The 22,764-nt window shown below is 42.2% G+C and overlaps 2 protein-coding genes across 2 annotated transcripts in view; one reads left to right on the top strand and one right to left on the bottom strand.

The window, feature by feature from the left end:
* Window positions 1-111: 111 nt before the first annotated feature.
* Window positions 112-5,387, top strand: mad2l1bp (MAD2L1 binding protein). Its single transcript, XM_048531123.2, has 2 exons — window positions 112-337; window positions 2,850-5,387. The coding sequence occupies exons 1-2, from the start codon at window positions 113-115 to the stop codon at window positions 3,372-3,374; spliced, it is 750 nt and encodes a 249-aa protein (XP_048387080.1). The 5' UTR covers window position 112; the 3' UTR covers window positions 3,375-5,387.
* A 9,803-nt stretch (window positions 5,388-15,190) lies between these two features.
* Window positions 15,191-22,764, bottom strand: part of LOC125452340 (dynein axonemal heavy chain 8-like) — a 1,165,100-nt gene continuing 1,157,526 nt past the window's right edge. The window contains exons 97-98 of the mRNA XM_059645122.1: window positions 18,887-19,008; window positions 15,191-15,561 (exon numbers count right to left, since the gene is read on the bottom strand). Coding sequence (XP_059501105.1) covers window positions 15,274-15,561; window positions 18,887-19,008 — 410 coding nt within the window. The 3' untranslated portion in view covers window positions 15,191-15,273. The remainder of the gene's footprint in view (window positions 15,562-18,886; window positions 19,009-22,764) is intronic.

Raw genomic sequence — 22,764 nt, 5'->3', positions numbered from 1 at the left:
AAACACGGGTGCGCCAGTATGAAAGATCGCGACAGGAGCGGGAGATTCAAATCGAAAATAACGGTCAGGGAGCTGGTGGGGTTGCGTGTGCGCAAGCGCAGTATGGCTAAAGATGGCGGCTGTGGCCGGGCAGTTGACGATGGCGGTCGATGGTAGTAGGGAAAGTCGCTCAGAGCGGGAAGGTGATGAATTACCAGTTCTGTTCCCTGGACTGGTGAGTGCGGATAGCTGCTGCCGACTGGTGTGTGAGCTCCTGAAACATGTCCTGTACCAGAGGCAGCAGTTACCACTCCCTTATCAACAACTGGCTTTCTTCAGTCGGACTGACTCTGGCCTGGTGAGTAAAACTGCTCCGTCACTATCATCCTCAAATGGATTGGGGCTAGGAAGGGCAATTGGCTGCAGTAGTCTGCCCGCTGTGCCTCCCTTTCGTTGAATTGAGATCGACAGCACAGAAGACAGCCATTCGGTCCATCGTGTCATCAAACACCCATCTATTCCCATTTTCCCAGCATTTGACCCGTAGAGATGGCGTCTCATATTCTTGATGGCTCATGCGTGTACCACCCTCTCAGGCTCTGAGTTCCAGATTCCCACCACCCTCAGTGAAAAAGACTTTCCTCAAATCCCTTTTAAACCTCCTGTCCCTTGCGTTAATGCTGCAGCACCCCCCTCCCCCATCCCCAGTTATTACTCTCCCTACTAAGGGGGAAAAGGCTTGGACATCTTAGTCTTTTCTGTTTGAAGGAAAACAAGCCTAGTATATAAATTTATAATACATGTATTAATCTTCTGCAGTCTCTCTAGTATAATAACTTGCCTCCTATACAATGGCAACTAGAACTGCATTCAATATTCCGGCTATGCCCTAAGTAGCTAGGGAAGAAATAGTAGAATCCTTTTATCGGATGTTTGTACCATTAATAGTCAGGGATGTGGTGCAAGAAGACTGGATGGTAACTAATATTGTGACATTATTTAAGAAAGACTTGATTACAGTTCACAGTTAATGGGAACTGCAGATGCTGGAGAATTTGAGATAACAAAGTGTGGAGCTAGATGAACACAGCAGGCCAGGCAGCATCTCAGGAGCACAAAAGCTTTTCTGATGAAGAGTCTAGGCCCGGAATGTCAGCTTTTGTGCTCCTAAGATGCTGCTTGGCCTGCTGTGTTCCACATTTCGTTATCTTGGTTACCGTTCAGCGGGTCTGTTTGAAAACACAAGCTTTCGGACCCTCAGTCCTCCTTCAGGTGTTAGTGAGAAAGGTAGTATCAGACACAGAATTCATAAGTAAAAGATCAAAAGTTCACACCATTGAGATTGTATTAAACAAACAAGATTTAGTCAGTTCGAAGATCTTAATTGATTAATATATATGTCTAAATCCCTGAATTCCTTTCAAGTCACGGTCCTGAGAGAACCAAAGATTTATCAGTGTAAAAAAAGTCTGACCTAAAATGTCACCTCTTCTTACAGTAGACTTAGAAGATTGCATTCAGTTCTGGTCACCACATTACAGGAACGATGTGGATGCTTTGGAGAGGGTGCAGAAGAGGTTTACCAGCATGCTGCCTGGAGTACAGGGTATGAGCTGTAGGAGAAGTTAGAAAAAGCTCCAGTTGTTGACTCTAGAGCGGCAGAGGCTGAGGAGAGATTTGCTAGAAGTCTATAAAATTACGAGATGCATTGATAGGATTTGACAGTCAAAGTCTTGTTTCCAGAGTTGAAATCCCTATTAAAAATGGGCATGCATTTAAGGTGAGAGGAGAAAAATGCAAAAGGATTATAAGGTTCAGGTTTTTTTCTCATTGCGGTAAGAGTGTGGAACCTGCAGGAGTGGCAGTGGAGGCAGATACAGTAGGGCCATTTGAGAGATTTTTATAAAAGCACATAAATGTACAAGGAATAGTGGGATTGGACCAAGGGCAAACAGAAGGAATTGGCATCACATTTGGCCCAATATTGTGGGTCAAAGCTCCTTGTTCTATGTATATCAATATGTTCTAGTATATCAATATATCTGGTATAACAATACTGTACTATGTATCTTTGCCTTAAAAAATTAAGATTCTGCATCCACTGCCTTTTTAGGAAGGGAATTCCAAAGACATTCAGTTCTTGGATAACAAAGTCTGGAGCTGGATGAACACAGCAGGCCAAACAGCATCTCAGGAGCACAAAAGCTGACGTTTCAGGCCTAGACCCTTCAAATGGTTTTCTGATTTGTTTTAAATGGATGACTCCTTATTTTAAAGTTTCATTCTTAGTTCTAGATTCATAAAGATATGCAGCATGGAAACAGACCCTTCAGTCAACTTGTCCATGCCGACCAGATGTCCAGTATAAATCAGGTCCCATTTGCCACAAGAGGAAACATCCTTTCAATACCCACCCAATCAAGTCCCCTCAGGATCTAGTATGTTTCAGTTAATTGACTCTTTCAAACTCCAGAGGATTTTGGCATAGCCTGGCCTCAAAGGCTTATTTCAGGTATTAGCCTAGTAAACCTTCTGAGATCTACTTCCAGTGTGTTAGCATCCTTCCCTTAGTACAGTGACCAAACATGTACGCAGTATTCCAGATGTGGTCTCACCAATACCCTGTTTAACTGAAGCGTAACCTCATTACTTTTGTATTCAACTCCACTCACAATAAACCATCACATTTTATTTGCTTTCTTCATTACTTACTGCACCTGAAAACTAATGTAACAAACAGCAGTGTCATGACATTCCCAGCTATTAACCGTTAGAGAAATGTCATTCTGCTGAGTTTGGAAAGTGGGGATAAAGATTCCCCATGATACAGGCTTGTATATTGAATTATCACATTGTTTTTACTCTCCTAGGCAGACAGTTCCACATTGCCACATTCAAGAAGAAATGAACAGAATAATTGCAAGAAATTTCAGAGGGTACTGTCTGAGCTCAATGAGATTTTCCAGAATTTGGAGGCAATGTTCATGCTGACACTGGTTCCTTGTGTGCATATTCTGTTGGGTGGTAGTATTGTTAATCCAAAGGAAATGTATGAGATCAACATGGAGCGGATTGTCTTTGGCAGCACTGAGGAGAGCTTGAAAACAGTCTCTTGTATCCGAAAACTTTTCCACACTCTCTTTGTCAAGGACATCTTTAACGAATTGAAATCCATTCCTTTGATGAACACTGTGCTACTTGTCCAAGGACACAGGGATTGTGGAGTTCAGTGGTTTCGACCCAAACTTAACTACAGAATTCCAAACCGCACCAGGAAGCTGGTTATTAACCTGGCATGTGATACAGTGAACTTTACATCAACTGAGCAGCCGAGTTATAACCATGATGACTATATCTGGTTTCAAGCACCTATAACAATCAAGGGATTTCATTAATTAATGTATAAACCTTTTTAATAGTAGGTGCCACTTTCTGCAATATTTAGGTGGTACATACTTTTTAAATTATAAGGACTGGACTTGAATAGCCTATTATTTCAATTTGGAGGAAAAATAGTACAGTTGTAAGTTTTTATCTCAATTGGGCCTGTCTGGGTGACCCTTCCCATTGGAAGGAGATATTAATCATGATACTAGACATTAGGTTAGAGGTAAGGATTTGGTAACATATCAAATTGCCAAATTGGATCAGAAAATGTGAGGTAATTGGTTTTAAGTGGAAGATAATAGTGACTAGGCTGTCAGTAAATTAGTTAGGAATTACATTGCTCAATAAAGGTAAAGTCACCCTTGTCTTATTGGTAAATAGGGCTGCTTTCTCATTCGAGAGAGACAACTGGTGGTTAACCTGAGAGTTACCAAGCCTAAGCATAGGGAGAGATTGAGAAGCAGAGTCCTTTGTGGTAACCTTTGGTCCAAGAATTGAGCCCAGACTGAGGACACTACTGCATTGCAAACTGAGCTAACATTGGCAAATAAGCAGAAAGGGTCAGAGTGCCTGATTTGGTCAATGATAGTTGGTCTTTGTATCCTTGGTCTAAAATTGGGAATAAGCTCTAATTTCTTCTCTTGAAAGCTATCCAGAGGAACTGCTTTGAACCAATCTATAACTGCCCTGTATGAGGGCAGCATGAGAGTCAAGGTCCATAATGATAACTGCTCCTGTAGAAACTAAGAGGAGTAGGCCATATGAGCTGTGCAACCCCTTCCACCATTTTAATAAAATCTTGACTTAGCAGCTCTGCAACCCCAGATTCCTTCCAATCTCCTATTTCTTGATTCCGTTTATGCTGTTGACACCATCACCATTTAAAATTTTTTTTCTCACGTTTGGCTTGGAACTGAGTTACAGTTGAGAATTGAACTTTGAACTTCAGCTTACTTTGTTTAAAAAAAGGGAAAGAACAAAAGACTGATGTTTTCTATTGGAAATTGGTCTAGAAAAATAATGCAGGTTAGGTACTGCTCTAAGAACACTATAGACAAACTCACATCAAAGTGTTATAGAACATTACAGCACAGTACAGGCCCTTTGGCCCTCGATGTTGTGCCGACCTGTCATACTGATCTCAAGCCCATCTAACCTACACTATTCCAGATACGTCCATATGCTTATGCTTATGGACTGGCAGTGAGTTGAGTGTTGAATTGGTCAAGGGAGAACTGGTTTTGGCCTGCTAACTGCAGACAAGATTAAAAAATAAAGAGAAAACAAAGAGTAAATTGGCTGTGACCAGACAGGATGGAGGCAGTATTGCTTCAGAAGCTATCGGACTGGGAATCTTTTTTTTGTTCTGTCTCGTTATCCTCCAGTTATCAACTTTTTGAAAGCTCTAAGGAAAGAATCCCAGTTGTAAGAAATAGGTAGAAGTCTTGAGCAATCTGCAGAAGCTGTTTGCATTGACCGGTTACTTTAGAATTCAAGCAAAGCGTACAGTCTTACATTCTTGTAATACGTTCCATCAAAGGATTTCATGAAGGTCTAGTATTCATTGTTGAAACAGTTATTTAACTGGCAAATCAAGAATTTTTTTTGTTTGTCTGTTTAATTTATCCCTGTTTATCTATGTTCTAGTAAAGTTACATGATTAATACACTGTTAATTTTTGTTGGTTGTAAATGTGTCCAAGATTTGTTATTTGTAAAGTCTGGTTAGGAACAATTGGGCAATTTTGAGGATCATTGAATCTTTTAAGATCACTGTGTTGCAAAACCAGTGATAGTGAATAATTTGCTTTGGTTTGCTTTCCCTGTGTCATAAGTGCTCAAAAATCTATTGGCCTTGAATTTTGATGTGCTCAGCATTGCTGTCTGGGTAGATAATTCCAAACATTTAACTTTAATTATTCCTTCAAGAAAATATTAAAAACCAAGTACTTTATTAGTGAAAAATTAACGTGAAGAATGATCGAACATTTTGTATCAGCTTTTCAAATATGGTGCTCACAATCAGTGTATTTTTAATGAATTTTAAAGCATAGATAATAAACTTGTATGTATCAGACTTCCTGTGTGAATTCATTACACTTATTATTGGTCGTAGCTTTTTGTTTCTTTGGGATTTGGGTGTTTTTGGCAAGAACAACCATTTGTTGTCCACTCCTGACTGCCTTTAGTAAGGTCAATTCAAAGGTAGTTAGGGAGAATCAACCACATTACTGTGGGTCTGGAATCATACGAAGGCCAGCCCAGGTTAGGATAGCAAATTTCCTTCCTGAAAGAACATCACTGAACGTGGTAATAAAATGTGAGGCTGGATGAACACAGCAGGCCAAGCAGCATCTCAGGAGCACAAAAGCTGACGTTTCGGGCCTAGACCCTTCATCAGAGAGGGGGATGGGGAGAGGGAACTGGAATAAATAGGGAGAGAGGGGGAGGCGGACCGAAGATGGAGAGTAAAGAAGATAGGTGGGGAGGTAGGGAGGGGATAGGTCAGTCCAGGGAAGACGGACAGGTCAAGGAGGTGGGATGAGGTTAGTAGGTAGATGGGGGTGCGGCTTGGGGTGGGAGGAAGGGATGGGTGAGAGGAAGAACCGGTTAGGGAGGCAGAAACAGGTTGGACTTGTTTTGGGATGCAGTGGGTGGGGGGGAAGAGCTGGGCTGGTTGTGTGGTGCAGTGGGGGGAGGGGACGAACTGGGCTGGTTTAGGGATGCAGTAGGGGAAGGGGAGATTTTGAAACTGGTGAAGTCCACATTGATACCATATGGCTGCAGGGTTCCCAGGCGGAATATGAGTTGCTGTTCCTGCAACCTTCGGGTGGCATCTTTGTGGCAGTGCAGGAGGCCCATGATGGACATGTCATCTAAAGAATGGGAGGGGGAGTGGAAATGGTTTGCGACTGGGAGGTGCAGTTGTTTGTTGCGAACTGAGCGGAGGTGTTCTGCAAAGCAGTCCCCAAGCCTCCGCTTGGTTTCCCCAATGTAGAGGAAGCCGCACCGGGTACAGTGGATGCAGTATACCACATTGGCAGATGTGCAGGTGAACCTCTGCTTAATGTGGAATGTCATCTTGGGGCCTGGGATAGGGGTGAGGGAGGAGGTGTGGGGACAAGTGTAGCATTTCCTGCGGTTGCAGGGGAAGGTGCCAGGTGTGGTGGGGTTGGAGGGCAGTGTGGAGCGAACAAGGGAGTCACGGAGAGAGTGGTCTCTCCGGAAAGCAGACAGGGGTGGGGATGGAAAAATGTCTTGGGTGGTGGGGTCGGATTGTAAATGGCGGAAGTGTCGGAGGATGATGCGGTGTATCCGGAGGTTGGTAGGGTGGTGTGTGAGAACGAGGGGGATCCTCTGTGGGCGGTTGTGGCGGGGGCGGGGTGTGAGGGATGTGTTGCGGGAAATACGGGAGACGCGGTCAAGGGCGTTCTCGATCACTGGGGGGGGGGAAGTTGAACGTGGTGATTTTTTTTTTACACCAGTCCATATTGATTTCTTGATTACTGATGTGGCTTCATATTTTTTTAATGTCAAATGAGACCATGTGAAGTAATTTAAGGAGCAGCCCCAAGAGTGAGAAGCCACTTATGCTGGAGCTAAGTGATTGTGATAGACTGGGGTAGGTGCCAGCATCTTTTCTCCCATAGGAGATGAGGAATCAAGTCAAAGTAAGAGGGCATAAAAGATGGTCTGTTGCAGGAGAAAAATCAAAATATCCAAATTGCACAATATTTGAATGCATTACATATTCATAACGAGAATTAGTGTGGAAAGAGGCAATTTGGCCCATTGAGCCTGCGCTGACCTACTGAAGAGCGTCCCACCCAGACTCAGCCACCCCACTCTATCTCTGTAATCCTGCGTTTACTGTGGCTAATCCACCTAGTCTGCACATTTCCAGGGCAATTAGGGATGGTAAAGAAATCCTGGCCCAGAAACCAATGCCCATATGTTATGAATTCATGTGCACTGAAGTTTTTTTTTAAAGAAAGCTGTGATTGTCTACAATTCTTATCTTTAAAGACCTAAAAAATACAAATTTTAAAAAGGCCTGTGCCATTTCATTGCACCAAGTATTAATTCTTCAGCATCTTTCTGTAAGGAACTGCAGGAGCACTTGATGCCCAGAAACAAAATTAGAAGTTGCAGGAAAAGCTCAGCAGGTCTGGCAGCAACTATGGAGATAAAGCAGAGTTAATGTTTTGGGTCCGGTGACTGTTCTTAAGAACTTGATGCTTGTTTCATATTTCTTATGAGTTTGTTCCTGTATTAAATGTTCTCCTTTCATTGCTCTTATTTTTTACATCTTCTGAGTTGTCTAATACCACTGCTATTTGCAGCATTAAGCTTTTCTTTCAACTTGATACCAGCCTAATCTTATTAGTTACAAATGATACATTCCTTCCAGTACAGTTTATTTATCAATGAAGCACACTTTTAGAATTAGAGCTGAAATGACTGCCATTGCTTAACTGCTAAAAAAAATTCTTAACCTGTTTTCCATTCGCAGCCAACTTTATCTTCATAGTTTCAGGCCAAAGTTACTTGTGGTTCACATTGAAATTAGCTGACATCAGAATAGAATTGAGGCCTTGGAAAAAGATTTCGGAAGCTAATAGGCTCAGAATTATTCCTGCTTTATATGCTTGGCCACTTGAGAATTATCAGAAAAGGCAGGATATTTTATTGCTAGAAATATGGGATATGAAGGCAAATTCAGACTGTGGGGCAATGGGAACATTCTAGATCAGGAGCGGCCTAGTGTAAGGGTTCAGGAAAGAATCTAAATCAGTATGTAAGGGAGAACAGAAATGAAACAAGATGAAGGAAAACAAATGAAGCCTGGCAACTATTTGAGGTAGCAGTGGATGTATTTAAATAGTAGTGAATAGAACACAATACGTTTTAAGTTTATTATAGAAAAGGTGAAAGATGGCCTATGAAAGAGCAGTTTTGGATTGGGGGCAAGGCAGATTTGATTATTAAAAAAAAGTTCAGAATTTGGCTAAATTTGAATGAGAACAGCTACTTGAGGGTAAATCTACAGCAGAATAGTCGGTGCATTCAAAAAGGAATCGGGGAGAGTACAGTTCCCTTCAGGGTCAAATCTGTAGGAACAATAACGTCAGAGACCTCTGGAAGTCTAGGAATATTTAGTACTGGATAAAAAGGAAAAGAAGGCTGTAGAATAGGTAGTAAATCAATATGGGCCTGGTGGAATGTAGAACGTGCAAGGTAGAACTGAAGAAAGTAATTCGTGGAGCAAAGAGTGGTATGAAAAATAACACTGGTAGGCGAGATTAAGGAGAATTGCAAGATATTCTACAGAGAAAGAGGCTAACCAGGGAGTAGGGACCAAGGAGAAATCTATGTGAAGCTGGAGGACATTGGTAGAATGTTAAATAAATGCTTCACATCTGCCTTCACTCAGGAGAAGGAAGACGTCGATACAGAATTTTGGAAGAGGGACTGTGAGGCTCTTAAGCTGATTGATACAGGAGTGAAGAGATTTTGGTGGGCTTCAAAATGGTCAAATCCCTAGGTTTGGATAAATGTTGGTCCAGGCTGCAATGCATGATGAGAGAGAAAAAGTACAAGTATTCCGATCCAAAATTTTTAATTTTTCTGAACACGGGTGATGCTAGAGGATTGGAGGATAGCCAATTTTGATCCACTTTCCAAGAAAGATGGATAACCAAGGAATTACAGACCAGAACTTTGAGAGTCAGGGGAAGAGGTGACTGTAGCGGCTATCACCAAAGAAAAAGCAAAGGACTGAAAGTGGATAAATCACCTGGACCAGATGGATCGCATCCCAGATTTCTGGGGGAGAATGTGGAGGCATTGGTGGTGATCTTTCAGGAATAACAGATCAGGGCAGGTCCCAGAGGACTGGAAAATTGCTGGTGTAACAGCCATGTTTAAGAAGGGAGTGAGGCAGAAGACAGGAAATTATAAGCTGATTAGCCTGACATCAGTTGGAGGTAAGTTTTAGAGCCCATTATTAAAGATCAGATTGAGGAGTGCTTGGATGTGCATGGTAAAATGGGGCTAAGTCAGCATGGCTTCATCGAGGAGTTATCATGCCTGACAAATTGATTAGAATTCTTTGAGGAGACAATGAGTAAGTTATACAAAGGAGAGCCAGTGGACATGATTTTGGATTTTCATCTATTTGGATTTACAGAAGGCCTTTGACAAGGAGCTGCATACCAGGCTGTTAAATAAAGTAAGAACCCACAGTCAAAAACAAAGTTGCTGGAAAAGCCCAGCAGATCTGGCAGCATCTGTGAAGCAAAAAACAGAGTTAATGTTTCGGGTCTGGTGACGCTTCCTCAGAACCCGTGTTGTTAGTGGCAAGGTACTGCCGGTGACGAGTGGAGTTCCACAGGGGTCAGTATTGGGACCACAGCAATTCATGTTGTATGTTAACGATTTGGACAAAAGAGTTCAGGGTATTTTTGCTAAGCTTGCAGATGACACGAAGATTTGGGAGAAACAGATTGTGTTGAGGAAGTGGGGAGGCTGCAGAAGGACTTAGGTTAGGAGAGTGGGCAAAGAAGTGGAAGGTGAAATACAATGTTGGAAAGTGTGAGGTTTTAGACTTGAGTAAAATTAGAGGTATCATCCATTTTCTGGATGTGGAAAGACCTCGGAATTCTGAAGCACAAAGGGACTTGGGAGTCCTAGTTCAGGATTCTTTTAAGGTTAACCTGCAAATTCAGTTGACAGTTAGGAAGGCAAATGCAATGTTAGCATTCATTTCAAGAGGGCTAGAATGCAACAGCAGAGATGTACTGTTGAGGCTGAATATGACTCTGGTCAGACTGCATGTGGAATATTGTGAGCAGTTTTTGGCCCCATTTCTAAGGAAGGATGTGTTGACATTGGTGGGCATCCAGAAGGTTTACAAGAATGATCCCAGGGGCGAAGGACTCCTATGAAGAGCAGTTGAGGACTCTATGTCTGCATTTGATGGAAATTAGAAGGAGTATAGATTAAATTAAAACTTACAGAATATTGGGTGTCTGGGTTAGAGTGGATGTGGAGAAGATGTTTCTACTAGTAGGAGAGACTAGGACTCTAGGGCAAAGCTTCAAACTGAAAGGATGACCCTTTAAAACTGAGATGAGGAGGAATTTCTTCAGCTGGAGGATGGTTAAGGTGTTGAACTCATTGCTGCAGGAGGCTGTGGAGGCCAGTTCACAGAGTGTATTTAAGACAGAGATAGATAGGTTTTTGTAGTAAGGGGGTGGAAGGTTATGGGGAGATGGGAGCAGAATGGGGTTGAGAAACAGATCAGCCATGATCAAATAGCAGAGCAGACTCTGTGCTGAATAGCCTAATAGTGCTCATGTATCTTATAGTCAATCAGTCTCACATCAGTGTCAGGGAAGCCACTGGAGAAAATTCTGGAATGAATCTCCACTTGGAGAGGTAACGTTTATTCAGGGATAATCAGCATGGCTTTGTCAGAGGAAGGTCATGCCTAATAAATCTGGTTGAACTTTTTGAGAAGGTGACATGGTATGTGGATGATGGTAGTGCAGTTGATGTGGATTTCAGCAAGGCCTTTGTCAAGATCCCAGATCCAGGGTTACTTGGGAAGCTAGATCCAAAATTGGTTCAGTGATAAGAACCAGAGGATGGTGATAAAAAACAACAAATGCTGGAGATCACAGCAGATTAGACAGCATCCATTGTAAGAAAGCAAGCTAATGTTTCAAGTCCAGATGACTCTTCATCAGAGTTGAAGTGTGGAGCGTGCAGCATTTATGTTTTTTTTTGGAGAGGTGTGGCGGTGATGGGGTGTAGAGTGCTGGCGGAGTAAAGATATTGGTAGTTCAGATTAAGTGATCAGAACGTGAAAATGGCAGAACAATGGGGTGTCCGACTGCCAGACTGGAAAGAGAAGACAGCTCCTCTGGGATGGAGGGAGGGAAGAGAGGACATAGAGTCATAGAGTCCCACAGCATGGAGACAGGCCCTTTGGCTCCATGACAACCAAAATCTCTATTCACACTAATCCAATTTCCCTTCACTTGGCCCGTATCCTTCTAAACCTTTCCTATCCATGTATTCATCCAAATGCCTTTTAAATGTTGCTAATGTACCCACCTAAACCACTTCCGCTGGCAGCTCATTTCATATGGTACCACCCTCTGTGTAAAAAAGTTGGTCCTCAGGTTCCCGTGTATTCTTTCCCCTCTTACCTTAAGCTGATGCTCTTCAGTCTTCAATTCCCCAACCTTGGGAAAAAGACTGAGTACATTCATCCGATCCATGCCTCTCATGATCTTATATACTTCTATCAGATCTTCCCTCAGCATCCTATGCTCTAAAGAAAAAATCCTAGCTTGTCCAACCTCTCCCTATAATTCAGTTCTTTGAGTCTTGGCAACATCCTTATGAATTTCTTCTGCACCCTTTCCAGTTTAATAAATCCTTCCTATAGCAAGTGACCAAAACTGAACATGATGAGTGGTAGTGGCAGAAGTGGTGGACAGTGTGGAAAAATGTTGCAGGTTGCAGGGAGACTTGGATAAACTGCAGAATTGGGCTGAAGCGTAGCAAATGGAGTTCAATGCGAATAAATGTGGGGTGATTCACTTTGGGAAGAATAATAGGAAGGCAGAATACTGGGTCAATGAAAAGATCTTGGTAGTGTGGATGTGCAGAGGGATCTTGGTGTCCATGTACATAGATCCCTGAAAGTTGCCATCCAGGTTGATAGTGCTGTTAAGAAGGCTTACGGTGTGTTAGGTTTTATTGGTAGAGGGATTGAGTTCTGGAGCCGTGATGTCATGCTGCAACTGTACAAAACGCTAGTGCGGCCTCACTTGGAGCATTATGTGCAGTTCTGGTCGCCTCATTACAGGAAGGATGTGGAAGCATTGGAAAAGGTGCAGAGGAGATTTACCAGGATGTTGCCTGGTCTGGAGCAAAGGCCTTATGAAGAAAGGCTGAGGGACTTGGGTCTGTTCTCATTGGAGAGAAGAAGGCTAAGAGGGGATTTTATAGATGCATACAAGATGATCAGAGGATTAGATAGAGTGGAAGGTGAGAGCCTTTTTCCGAGAATGATGACGTCAGCTTGTACGAGGGGGCATAGCTACAAATTGAGGTGTGATAGATTTAAGACAGATGTCAGAGGCAGGTTCTTTACTCAGAAAGTGGTAAGGGCGTGGAATGCCCTGCCTGCCAATGTAGTTAACTCAGCCACATTAGGGGCATTTAAACAGGATAAACATATAGATGATGATGGGATAGTGTAGGGGAATGGGCTTAGATTACACAGGTCAGCGCAAGGGCCTGTTCTGCGCTGTATTGTTCTATGTTCTATACTCCAAGTGCAGCCTCATCAACGTCCTGTACAACTGCCACATAACTTTCAAACTTCTGTATTCAGTGCCCTGACTGATGAATGCCAGTGTGCTAAAGCCCTTCTTCACTGCCCTGTCTGTGACTCCACTTTCAAAGAGACACGGTGACAGAGAATATAACAAGTAAAGCTAAAAGAAAGGGAAGAAATGGGAGCTGGTTCACATATTGAAGCTGTTGAACTGAATATTAAGTCCAGAAGGTTGTAAAGTGCCTAATCTGAAGATGAGATGTTCCTCCAGTTTGTGCTGTGGTTCACTGGAGCACTGCAGCATGCTGAGGACAGACAAGTGGGCATGCTCGTAGGACACCATGTTGAAATGACTGGCTACAGGAAAGTGGTAGAACTTCTATTAGGCTACAGCTGGGATATTGTGTATAGTTTTGATCACTGTAGGAAGGACGTGATTATACTGGAGAGGATGCAGAAAAGATTCAGCAGAATGTTACCTAGAATGGAGTACTTTAGCTATGAAGAGGGGCTTCAAAAGCTCATGTCTTCCTTGGCGCAGAGAAGCTTGAGAGGAGACCTGAAAGAGGTGTGTCAGATTATGAGAAGCATGGACAGGGTGTGTAGAAAGCAGTAGAAAAGGTAGAAAGTTGCCCCTAGTTGAAGGGCCATTGCAAGGGGGGGGGGGTGCGGGGAGGCACAATTTTAAGGTGATAGGTTTAGACTGAGTCTTTTCATCTAGAAGTGTGGCACAGTAGCTCAGTGGTAGGCACTGCTGCCTTACAGAGTAAGAAACCCAGGTTTGATTCTAGCCTCGAACAACTGTCTGAGTGGAGTTTGCACATTCTCCCCATGTCTGTGTGGGTTTCCTCTGGGTGCTCCAGTTTCCTCCCACAGTCCGAAGATGTGCAGACTAGGTGGATTGGCCATGCCAAATTGCCCATAGTATTCAGGGATGTGTAGATTAGGGAGATGGATCTGGGTGGGATGTTCAAAGGTTCAGTCTGGACTTGTTGGACTGAAAAGCCTGTTTCCACACTGTAGGGATTCTATTTGATGCTCTTCTATTCTACCCTATTCTATAAGATGGTGGGAATCTGGAATGCACTGCCTGGGAGGGTAGTTGAGGTAGAAAACCTCAAAACCTTTAAAAAGTACTTGAAGTGTCAAAATGTTCAAGGCTATGGGCCAAATGCTGGAAAGTGGCATGCATATAGAATTAACAGAGTTTTGGCAGTGTAGACTCAATGGGCAGGAGGGTGTCTTCTGTTCTGTACAATTGCATGACAAATAGTCAGGAATTTAGGACGAAAGATAGACTATAGAGGAAGGATTACAATGAGTAAGATTGCCAAGACAGGTAGATTTGAACTGTGTGTAAAGATGCAAAGTATTGAAATCTAGGAAATTGTGGTATGATCAGATTAATATGAATACTGAAAGAAGAGACAAAGCTGGTGGAAAATTGGTCCAAGTAAACAGGAAATAAGAATTGGTAAATAAGGAAGTGTGTAAATAAGGACAAACATTTATTGTTCTGAGCACAAACTATACAGAAGCAAAAACTGGAGCTCCTTCAATAGGCAGAAAAATTAATATAAAAATTGGACAAATATAAAAAAGGAAAGATTTATCAGGAGGTTCCCTTTGAATATCATGAATGGTTTTAAAGAATAAAAAGGGAGTTTTGAAGGGTCTAGGCCCGAAACGTCAGCTTTTGTGCTCCTGAGATGCTGCTGGGCCTGCTGTGTTCATCCAGCCTCACATTTTATTATTATTGGAAACAAAGCAGGTAGAGGAGGGTGATGAAATAAAAGTGACTCTGTGGGTGCTGATATTGTTTGATCCTTACCTACATGCATGCATCGAGCTAGAACAGAGAACATAGAAAAGTACAGCACAGTACAGGCCCTTCGGCCCACGATGTTGTGCCGTGGAATAATCCTAATCCAAAACTAAAATAACCTAACTTACATTCCCCTCAATTCACTGCTGTCCATGTGCACGTCCAGCAGTCGCTTAAATGTCACTAATGACTCCACTTCCACGACTACCACTGGTAAACTATTCCATGCACTCACAACTCTCTGGGTGAAGAACCTCCCTCTGACGTCTCCTCTATACCTTCCTCCTAACACCTTAAAACTATGACCCCTTGTGGCAGTCAATCCTGCCCTGGGGAAAAGTCTCTGGCTACTGACTCTATCCATGCCTCTCATTACCTTGTACACCTCGAGCCTCCAGCCACAGTGCTGGGTCAACGGCCTACAGCGACAAGCTTGGAAAATATTTTAACTATTTTTCTTTCTTGTTACCGCCTCATTTTTGTTCTGTTTACCTGCTCAGATCAAAGCACTTAAAAAATTGTATAACAATGAATCAGATACTGTTAGTGAACTGATTTATTAAATAAGAAATGAACAGAATGTATTTGCATTAACATTTATAAAGTGTGTTATAAATACATAAATGCAATACATTAACACTTCACTTTAATATCATCTTATTATATTTTATAAGGCACTTTATATAAATGCAGGAGCTAAAACACATTCTCTCTAAGCATCTGCTGTTTCACTTGATATCACAGAGCAGAGCCACCCCTCTCAGGATCCAGTGGTCAGGTGGCTGGACTGTTTTCAGACAGAGGGCAGTAATAAATTTCAAGTCTGTACGTTGTGGTTTCTTGTAAACTGGACAGATGTACAGTTTTGGATCCTTGGGTGCAGTGGAATTGATGGCAAATATATAAATGACAGGCAGCATTGTAAAGAGGACCTTAGCAGTTGATTCAGTGAGTCGGATATTTCTCCGGTCCCAACCTGCTCCGTCCAGGTAAAGGCCATAAATGTACACTCCCTCCTGCCAGGCAAGCAGATAGAGACTGAATGTTAACAAGGCTGGAGGAAAGTTAAAACCATGGAATTTTACAGCACAGAAGGTGATATTTTACTGGGTCTTCAGCGAGCTTGTTTTGGAAATACCCAATTGGGCTCACACTGATACCCTTGTCATTTATTTTCTTTCATATGTTTATCCAAATCCCAATTGAATCTCCTCCTATAAAATTTCTTGACAATACCTTCCCAATTGTAAGAACTCACTGCGTTACAAAAACATTCTGTATGATGCTTTGAGCCCCTCTGTGTCTAACCTGGAACGGAACTATTTGCCCTGAGAAATAATTTCTCCCTATTTATTCTTTAAAACCATTCATAATTTTGAATGCTTTACCAAACTGCTCTTTCACTTTCTCCCTTCAAGGGAAAATAGTACCAGCTTCTCCAGAGATAATAAGAACTGCCGATGCTGGAGTCAGAGATAACACAGTATGGAGCTGGAGGAACACAGTAGATCAGGCAGCATCAGAGGAGCAGGAAAGTTGATGTTTTGGGTCAGGACCCTTCTTCAGAAATAGGGAGGGGGAAGGGAGTTGTAAAATAAATAGAGAGGGGGGTTGGGTCTGGGAAAGGTAGGTAACATGGTGATAGGTGAGTGCAGTTAGGTAGTGGTGAGGATTGGTCAGTGTGATGGGTCAGGTGGTTAGGTGGGAGTGAAGATGAACAGGTTGTGTCAGGTGAAGGAGGCAGGGATGAAAAGGAGGGTTGGACATGGGATGACGCCGGGGTGAGAAGATGTACTGTATCCACTGCTCCCGATGTGGCCTCCTCTACATCAGTGAGACCAGGAAGACTTGGAAACCGTTTTGTAGAGCATCTGTGCTCTGTATGCGATAAACAGCAATACTTTCTGGTTGCCAACTATTTTAATTCCCCCTCCCACTCCCTGGGTGAGATGTCCATCCTGGGCCTCCTCCAGTGCCACCGTGATGCCATCTGCAAACCGGAGGAGCAGCACCTCATATTCCACCTTGGGAACCTACAGCCCAATGGCCTAAACGTGGAATTCTCCAGTTTTAAAATCTCCCCACCCCCAGCTTCATCCCATGTCCAATCTTCCTTCTCATCCCCACCTCCTTGATCTGACACAACCTGTCTGTCTTTCTCTCTCACCAATCTGCATCTCCCATCTCACTGACAAAATCCCCGACATTCCCTACATGCATTCAGCATCCCACCGATGTTCCCCAATCCCACTCCTCCTCTATTTATTTATTTCCTATCGCCCTTCCCCCTCCTCATTTCTGAAGAAGGGTTCCAACCTAAAACATCAACTTTCCTGCTCCTCTGATGCTGCCTGGCTGCTGTATTCCTCCACCTGCAAGCTGTGTTGTCTACACACAGCATAAACTCTCGATTTATCAAAGGACTCCATCCTTGGTCAAAGACAATTTACCTTTAACACATTTGAACTTTATGTAGTTTCTCAAAGATGGCTTTGGTTGTATCACTGGGGGATACATACATTTCTTTGCGACTGACAGTACGAGGCTTGAAAGTTTTTTTTTGCCTATCTGGTGCTGGGATTAAGAACATCTCCAGGTTGGATAGGTACTTAGAGTGAGAGAATAAGTGTCATGACCGTGAATATTTACCACAGATAGACATGTTGGAAATTAATTCCAGCGTGTCTTTTAAAAAGAGGACTGCTACAGCTAGGACAATTGTGGGATGTAAATCTAGTGGCTTTCTGGAAAGAGAGACCCTGTAATCTTGCACCTGACAAGGTGACAAGGAGGCTTCAGAGAGATGGACTGAAAAGGAAGAAAGCAGGCTTCAAAATGAACTGTCATAGCCTGTTATCTCAGACCATGAACATGTTGGAGAAAGGACAGCAGTCTAGGTGAGAAACATATTTTGTATCTCCCACTTTCAAGAATACAACAGAACATGGGTAAAAATCCAGTTCAACCCTGGTCTGTGTGTACTCATGGAAGAAGGCGTATTGATAATGGTTTGGGTTCAAGCGCCAGCGCACTGAGAAGGTTACAGTAGAAAATAACGTGCACTGGTCACCCTATTTTGCAGGTAAAGGACCATCTCATTCAAGAAGTATGTGATGACAGCAAGCCAGTTAAAACAAACAAAACAATTTCAATCAACTGCAAAGCCAAGAGTCTTTAAATAGATTATTCAACTATCGAGGTCTTCCCTTCATGAGCATCCCAGAGACTGAATTGTGTAGCTTTGAACATTTTTATTTTGTTTGAACTCACTTCTCATGCCTAAACTTTGTTATTATTTCTTCTCAAATTTAGCATTCTTTTGTTAATTATAGAAAGCCTGGTTAAATTGGTTCCTTTTAAAACACAAATTCATATGATTTTGGAGGAAGATATACACAGGGAAGAGATTCTTTGCAAAATAACTTTGTTGCAACAAACTGAGAGTGGGGGAAAATAAAGAAATAGATTCAGTTCATTCTCCTCATCCAGGAGTTAGGGGTATTCCACCTAAAACAGTAATATCTTCAGGAACCACTCCTATGTTCTGGTTGAAACAATTTGAGGCTCAACCAGGATCTGCTTGTAATAACCTGTGAGTTTGTGGGTGCAATTTGCATCTGTAGACAAAATAAAATAATCTGCCTCAGAAAGAGTTGGCGGTCAAAATGTTGAATGTTTTCATGAATGAGTTAGATAGAGTTCTTAGAGCTAAAGGGATCAAAGAGTATGGGAAGAAAGCAGGATCAGGGGACTGAGTTGGATGATTATACTAAATGGCAGCGAAGGGTCAAAGGGCTGAATGGCCTACTCCTATCTTCTATGTTTCTATGTTATGGGGAAAAGGCATAAATTGGAGTTGAGGATTATCAGGTCAATGATCTCATTGAAAGACAGTGCTAGCGTGCTGGGCTGAAAAGCTTACATCAGCTCCTATATCTTCAGCTACCTCAATAGTCAGTAGAATTGATATACCGAGTGCACATTTTTGCAGCAGGCTAATTTTGCCCTATGTTCTGACTGACAGTATACGATTCCCTCCAACAGAGCTCTCTTAAGGTAAAGTGAAAGCATAGTACAGAATACTTAGACCAGCCTAATCTCCATGCAATCCAAATTTAATTTTCCTTCACTGTCACTGGGTCAAAATCCTGGAATTTCCTCCCTAACAGCATTGTGGATCATCCCATAGTAGGTGGGCTGCAACAGTTCAAGGCAGCTCACCACCAACTTCTCAAGGGCAACAGGAGTGGGCAGTAAATCTGGTCGGCCAGAGATGCCCACATTCCATAATAAAAAAAATACATGGAATTAACTACACGCTGTCATTTACTGTATACTAACCGGGGGTGGTATTTTGATCTCATCTTTCATCAGTTTTGTAACTTCGTTGTGTAGAGTGACACTGTCCAATGCCCAGCCTTTATGTGCACGTGTGACCTCCTGTCTCATAGCAGTTAAGAATCCTGTGTACAAAATAAACACAATTTGTTTGCTTTTTTTTCTCTATGCAAGATAATAAATCCACTTTGCTGCTTTTACACAAGTGGAATACAAACCAATTGTAACTTAGTCACTGCATGTATTTAAAAATTAATTTACAGGATGTAAACATGGTTGGCACGGCCAGAATTTATTGCCCAATGCCAACTGTCCTCCAGACATTGCAGGTAAATCTCCTCTGCACCCTCTTTTCTGCAATCTCACTCTTCCGATAGTGTGACAATCAGAACTGCACATAATACTGAAGCTGTGGCCTAAATAATGTTATATATAACTCTATCATAACTACCTTTCTCTTGTATTCAATTACTTGAACTAATAACTGCAAGTATCGATATGCTGTATTAATTGCCTTATCTATCAGTTCTGTCATCTTCAAGGACCTATGGACATGCACATCAAAGCCCCTCTTAATCTCTGTACTTCCTTGGGTCCTACCGTTAAACATGTACTCTTATGCCTTTTCAGTCCTCCTAAAATACATAATTAATTAAAATTAATTATCGAGCATTAGGATTAAATGCCATTTGCTACTGACTAGCCCATCTGTCCAGCCCATCTATATCCTCCTGTCGTCTAAGGCTTTCTTCCTTGTTAAATACCATACCACCAATTTTTGGAGTTCACTAATGAAGCAATTGAAAAGGTTGTTTAGTAATTTCCTTCAACAAAATATTGGAAGATTGAAATAATTATCTTTAGTGCCAACCACAAGCTAAGTTCCTTGACCAGTGAATCCGTCTCTATCCCTGTCAACGATATAAGGTGGTACTGAGATGTTGGCATACCTGACCCTGAAGTACACTTTTGACCTCTTATTTACTTGTCAGTAAGACTGTCTCTTTCCATCTTGGTTAAATTATTCTACATATGAGAATGCAAGAATTCAGAAAAGGAGCAAACCGTTAAGCTCCTTGATCTGCTTTGCATATCAGTATCATGGCTGATCAGATTGTGGCTCCAACTGCACTTTTTGTCTGCCTTGCAATAATTTTTGACTCCCTTGTGGATCAAAACTCTGTCTAACTCGGCCTTGAATAGATTCAATGAGCCAGCCTCCACTGCTCCCTATGGTAGAGAATTCCAAAATTGATCATTCTCTGAAAGGAAACCATCTTCCTCACGTTCATCTCAAATGAGATGCTCCTTATTTTCCAACTGTCCCTCTGGTTGAACAGAAATCGCCATCTCTGCATATATCTTGTCAAGTCTCCCCAGAATCATATATATTTCAATAAGATCACATCTCATTCTTCCAAACTCCAATAAATGTAGGGTCAGCCTGCTCAACAACTCCTTATAACACACAATCTGCGCTCCAGGAATCATTCTAGCTAACTACTCTGAACTGCTTCCAATCCATGTATATATATTTTTGAAAATGAAAACCAAAAATCTACATAATTCTATGGATGAAAGTCCTATACACGATATTGATATTACCTCCTTTTCTTTTCCATCCCTACTGCAGTAAAAACTGAAATTGCATTTGCCTTTCTAATCACTTGCTGTATATGCAAACTTATTTTTTCTGATTCATGTTCCAGGGCACCCAAATCCCTTTGCACTGCAGCATTCCACAGTCTCTCTCTTCCTTCAAATAATATTCTGCTTTTCTATTGTTATTTCTGCAATGGACAACCTCACACCCGCCAATGTTACACTCAACCTGCCAAATGTTTACTCCACTCTCTTTGTGCCCTCCCCACAACATATTTTCTCATCACCTTCATACATCAGCAAATTTGACACCAATACACCCTGTCCCTTCAATAAATCATCATTATAGGTTATAAATAACTTTCCTGGAACACTACCCTCAACTCCCGCCATTGGCTACAGCTTGCAAACCTGAAAATAACTTGTTTATCCCTACTTCCAGTTTTGTGTTAGTTATCCAAGTCTTTCTCCAATGTCATGAGCTCTTACCTGGTGCAGTAACCTTTTATGTGTCTTTTGGATATCTCCACTAGATCTATAGGTTTCCCTTTACCCATGCTTTTATCACAATTTCAAAGAACTCTAATAATTTATCAAACATGCCTTCTCTTTCAAAAACCATGTTAACTCTGTTAATGCTGCCTGATTGTACTTTGATTTTCTGAATCTTTGATATTTCTTCCTTCATAATGGATTCAAACATTTTTTCAATAATAGATGCTCGGCTCACTGGCTTGTAGTTTCCTGCATTCTGTTTCTGTCCTTTCTAGAATAGAGGTGTCCCATTTATTGTTTTTAACTCTGCAGGGAGCATTCCAGAATCTAGGCAATTTTTGGAAGATTATAACTAATATCCTTATTCATTTTCATGGGATGAGGGCATCACTGTCTAGGCAGCATTTATTGTCCATCCCTAATAGCCCAGAGGGCAGTTAAGAGTCAAACACATTGCTGTGGGTCCAGAGTCACATGTAGGCCAAGCCAGGTAAGGATGGTAGTTTCCTTCCCTAAAGGAAAACCAGATGGGTTTTTCCTGACAATTGAAAATGGATTCACGGTCATCATTAGATTTTAAATTCCAGATATTTATTGAATTCAAGTTCCATCATCCACTGTGGCGGGATTTGAACCTGGGTCGCCAGAACATTATCTGGGCCTCTGAATTAACACTCCAGCGATAATACCACTGGGCCATCGCCTCCCCAAAATCACTATAAATGTTTCTTTTAAAGCCTTAAGATGCAGACTATCCAGTCCAAGTCTTAAGATAACCCTTAATTTTAATCTTTCATTTTCATAGAACATAGAACATAGAACATAGAACATAGAACAGTACAGCACAGAACAGGCCCTTCAGCCCACAATGTTGTGCCGACCATTGATCCTCATGGATGCACCCTCAAATTTCTGTGACCATATGCATGTCCAGCAGTCTCTTAAATGACCCCAATGACCTTGCTTCCACAACTGCTGCTGGCAACGCATTCCATGCTCTCACAACTCTCTGCGTAAAGAACCTGCCTCTGACATCCCCTCTATACTTTCCACCAACCAGCTTAAAACTATGACCCCTCGTGCTAGCCATTTCTGCCCTGGGAAATAGTCTCTGGCTATCGACTCTATCTATGCCTCTCATTATCTTGTATACCTCAATTAGGTCCCCTCTCCTCCTCCTTTTCTCCAATGAAAAGAGACCGAGCTCAGTCAACCTCTCTTCATAAGATAAGCCCTCCAGTCCAGGCAGCATCCTGGTAAACCTCCTCTGAACCCTCTCCAAAGCATCCACATCTTTCCTATAATAGGGCGCCCAGAACTGGACGCAGTATTCCAAGTGCGGCCTAACCAAAGTTTTATAGAGCTGCAACAAGATCTCACGACTCTTAAACTCAATCCCCCTGTTAATGAAAGCCAAAACACCATATGCTTTCTTAACAACCCTGTCCACTTGGGTGGCCATTTTAAGGGATCTATGTATCTGCACACCAAGATCCCTCTGTTCCTCCACGCTGCCAAGAATCCTATCCTTAATCCTGTACTCAGCTTTCAAATTCGACCTTCCAAAATGCATCACCTCGCATTTATCCAGGTTGAACTCCATCTGCCACCTCTCAGCCCATCTCTGCATCCTGTCAATGTCCCGCTGCAGCCTACAACAGCCCTCTACACTGTCAACGACACCTCCGACCTTTGTGTCGTCTGCAAACTTGCTGACCCATCCTTCAATTCCCTCGTCCAAGTCATTAATAAAAATTACAAACAGTAGAGGCCCAAGGACAGAG

Source organism: Stegostoma tigrinum, chromosome 4 (assembly GCF_030684315.1).
Source record: "Stegostoma tigrinum isolate sSteTig4 chromosome 4, sSteTig4.hap1, whole genome shotgun sequence".
NCBI classification, from domain to species: domain Eukaryota; kingdom Metazoa; phylum Chordata; class Chondrichthyes; order Orectolobiformes; family Stegostomatidae; genus Stegostoma; species Stegostoma tigrinum.
The sequence above is the reverse complement of the archived record's forward strand: the minus strand, read 5'-3'. Positions and strand labels throughout refer to the sequence as shown.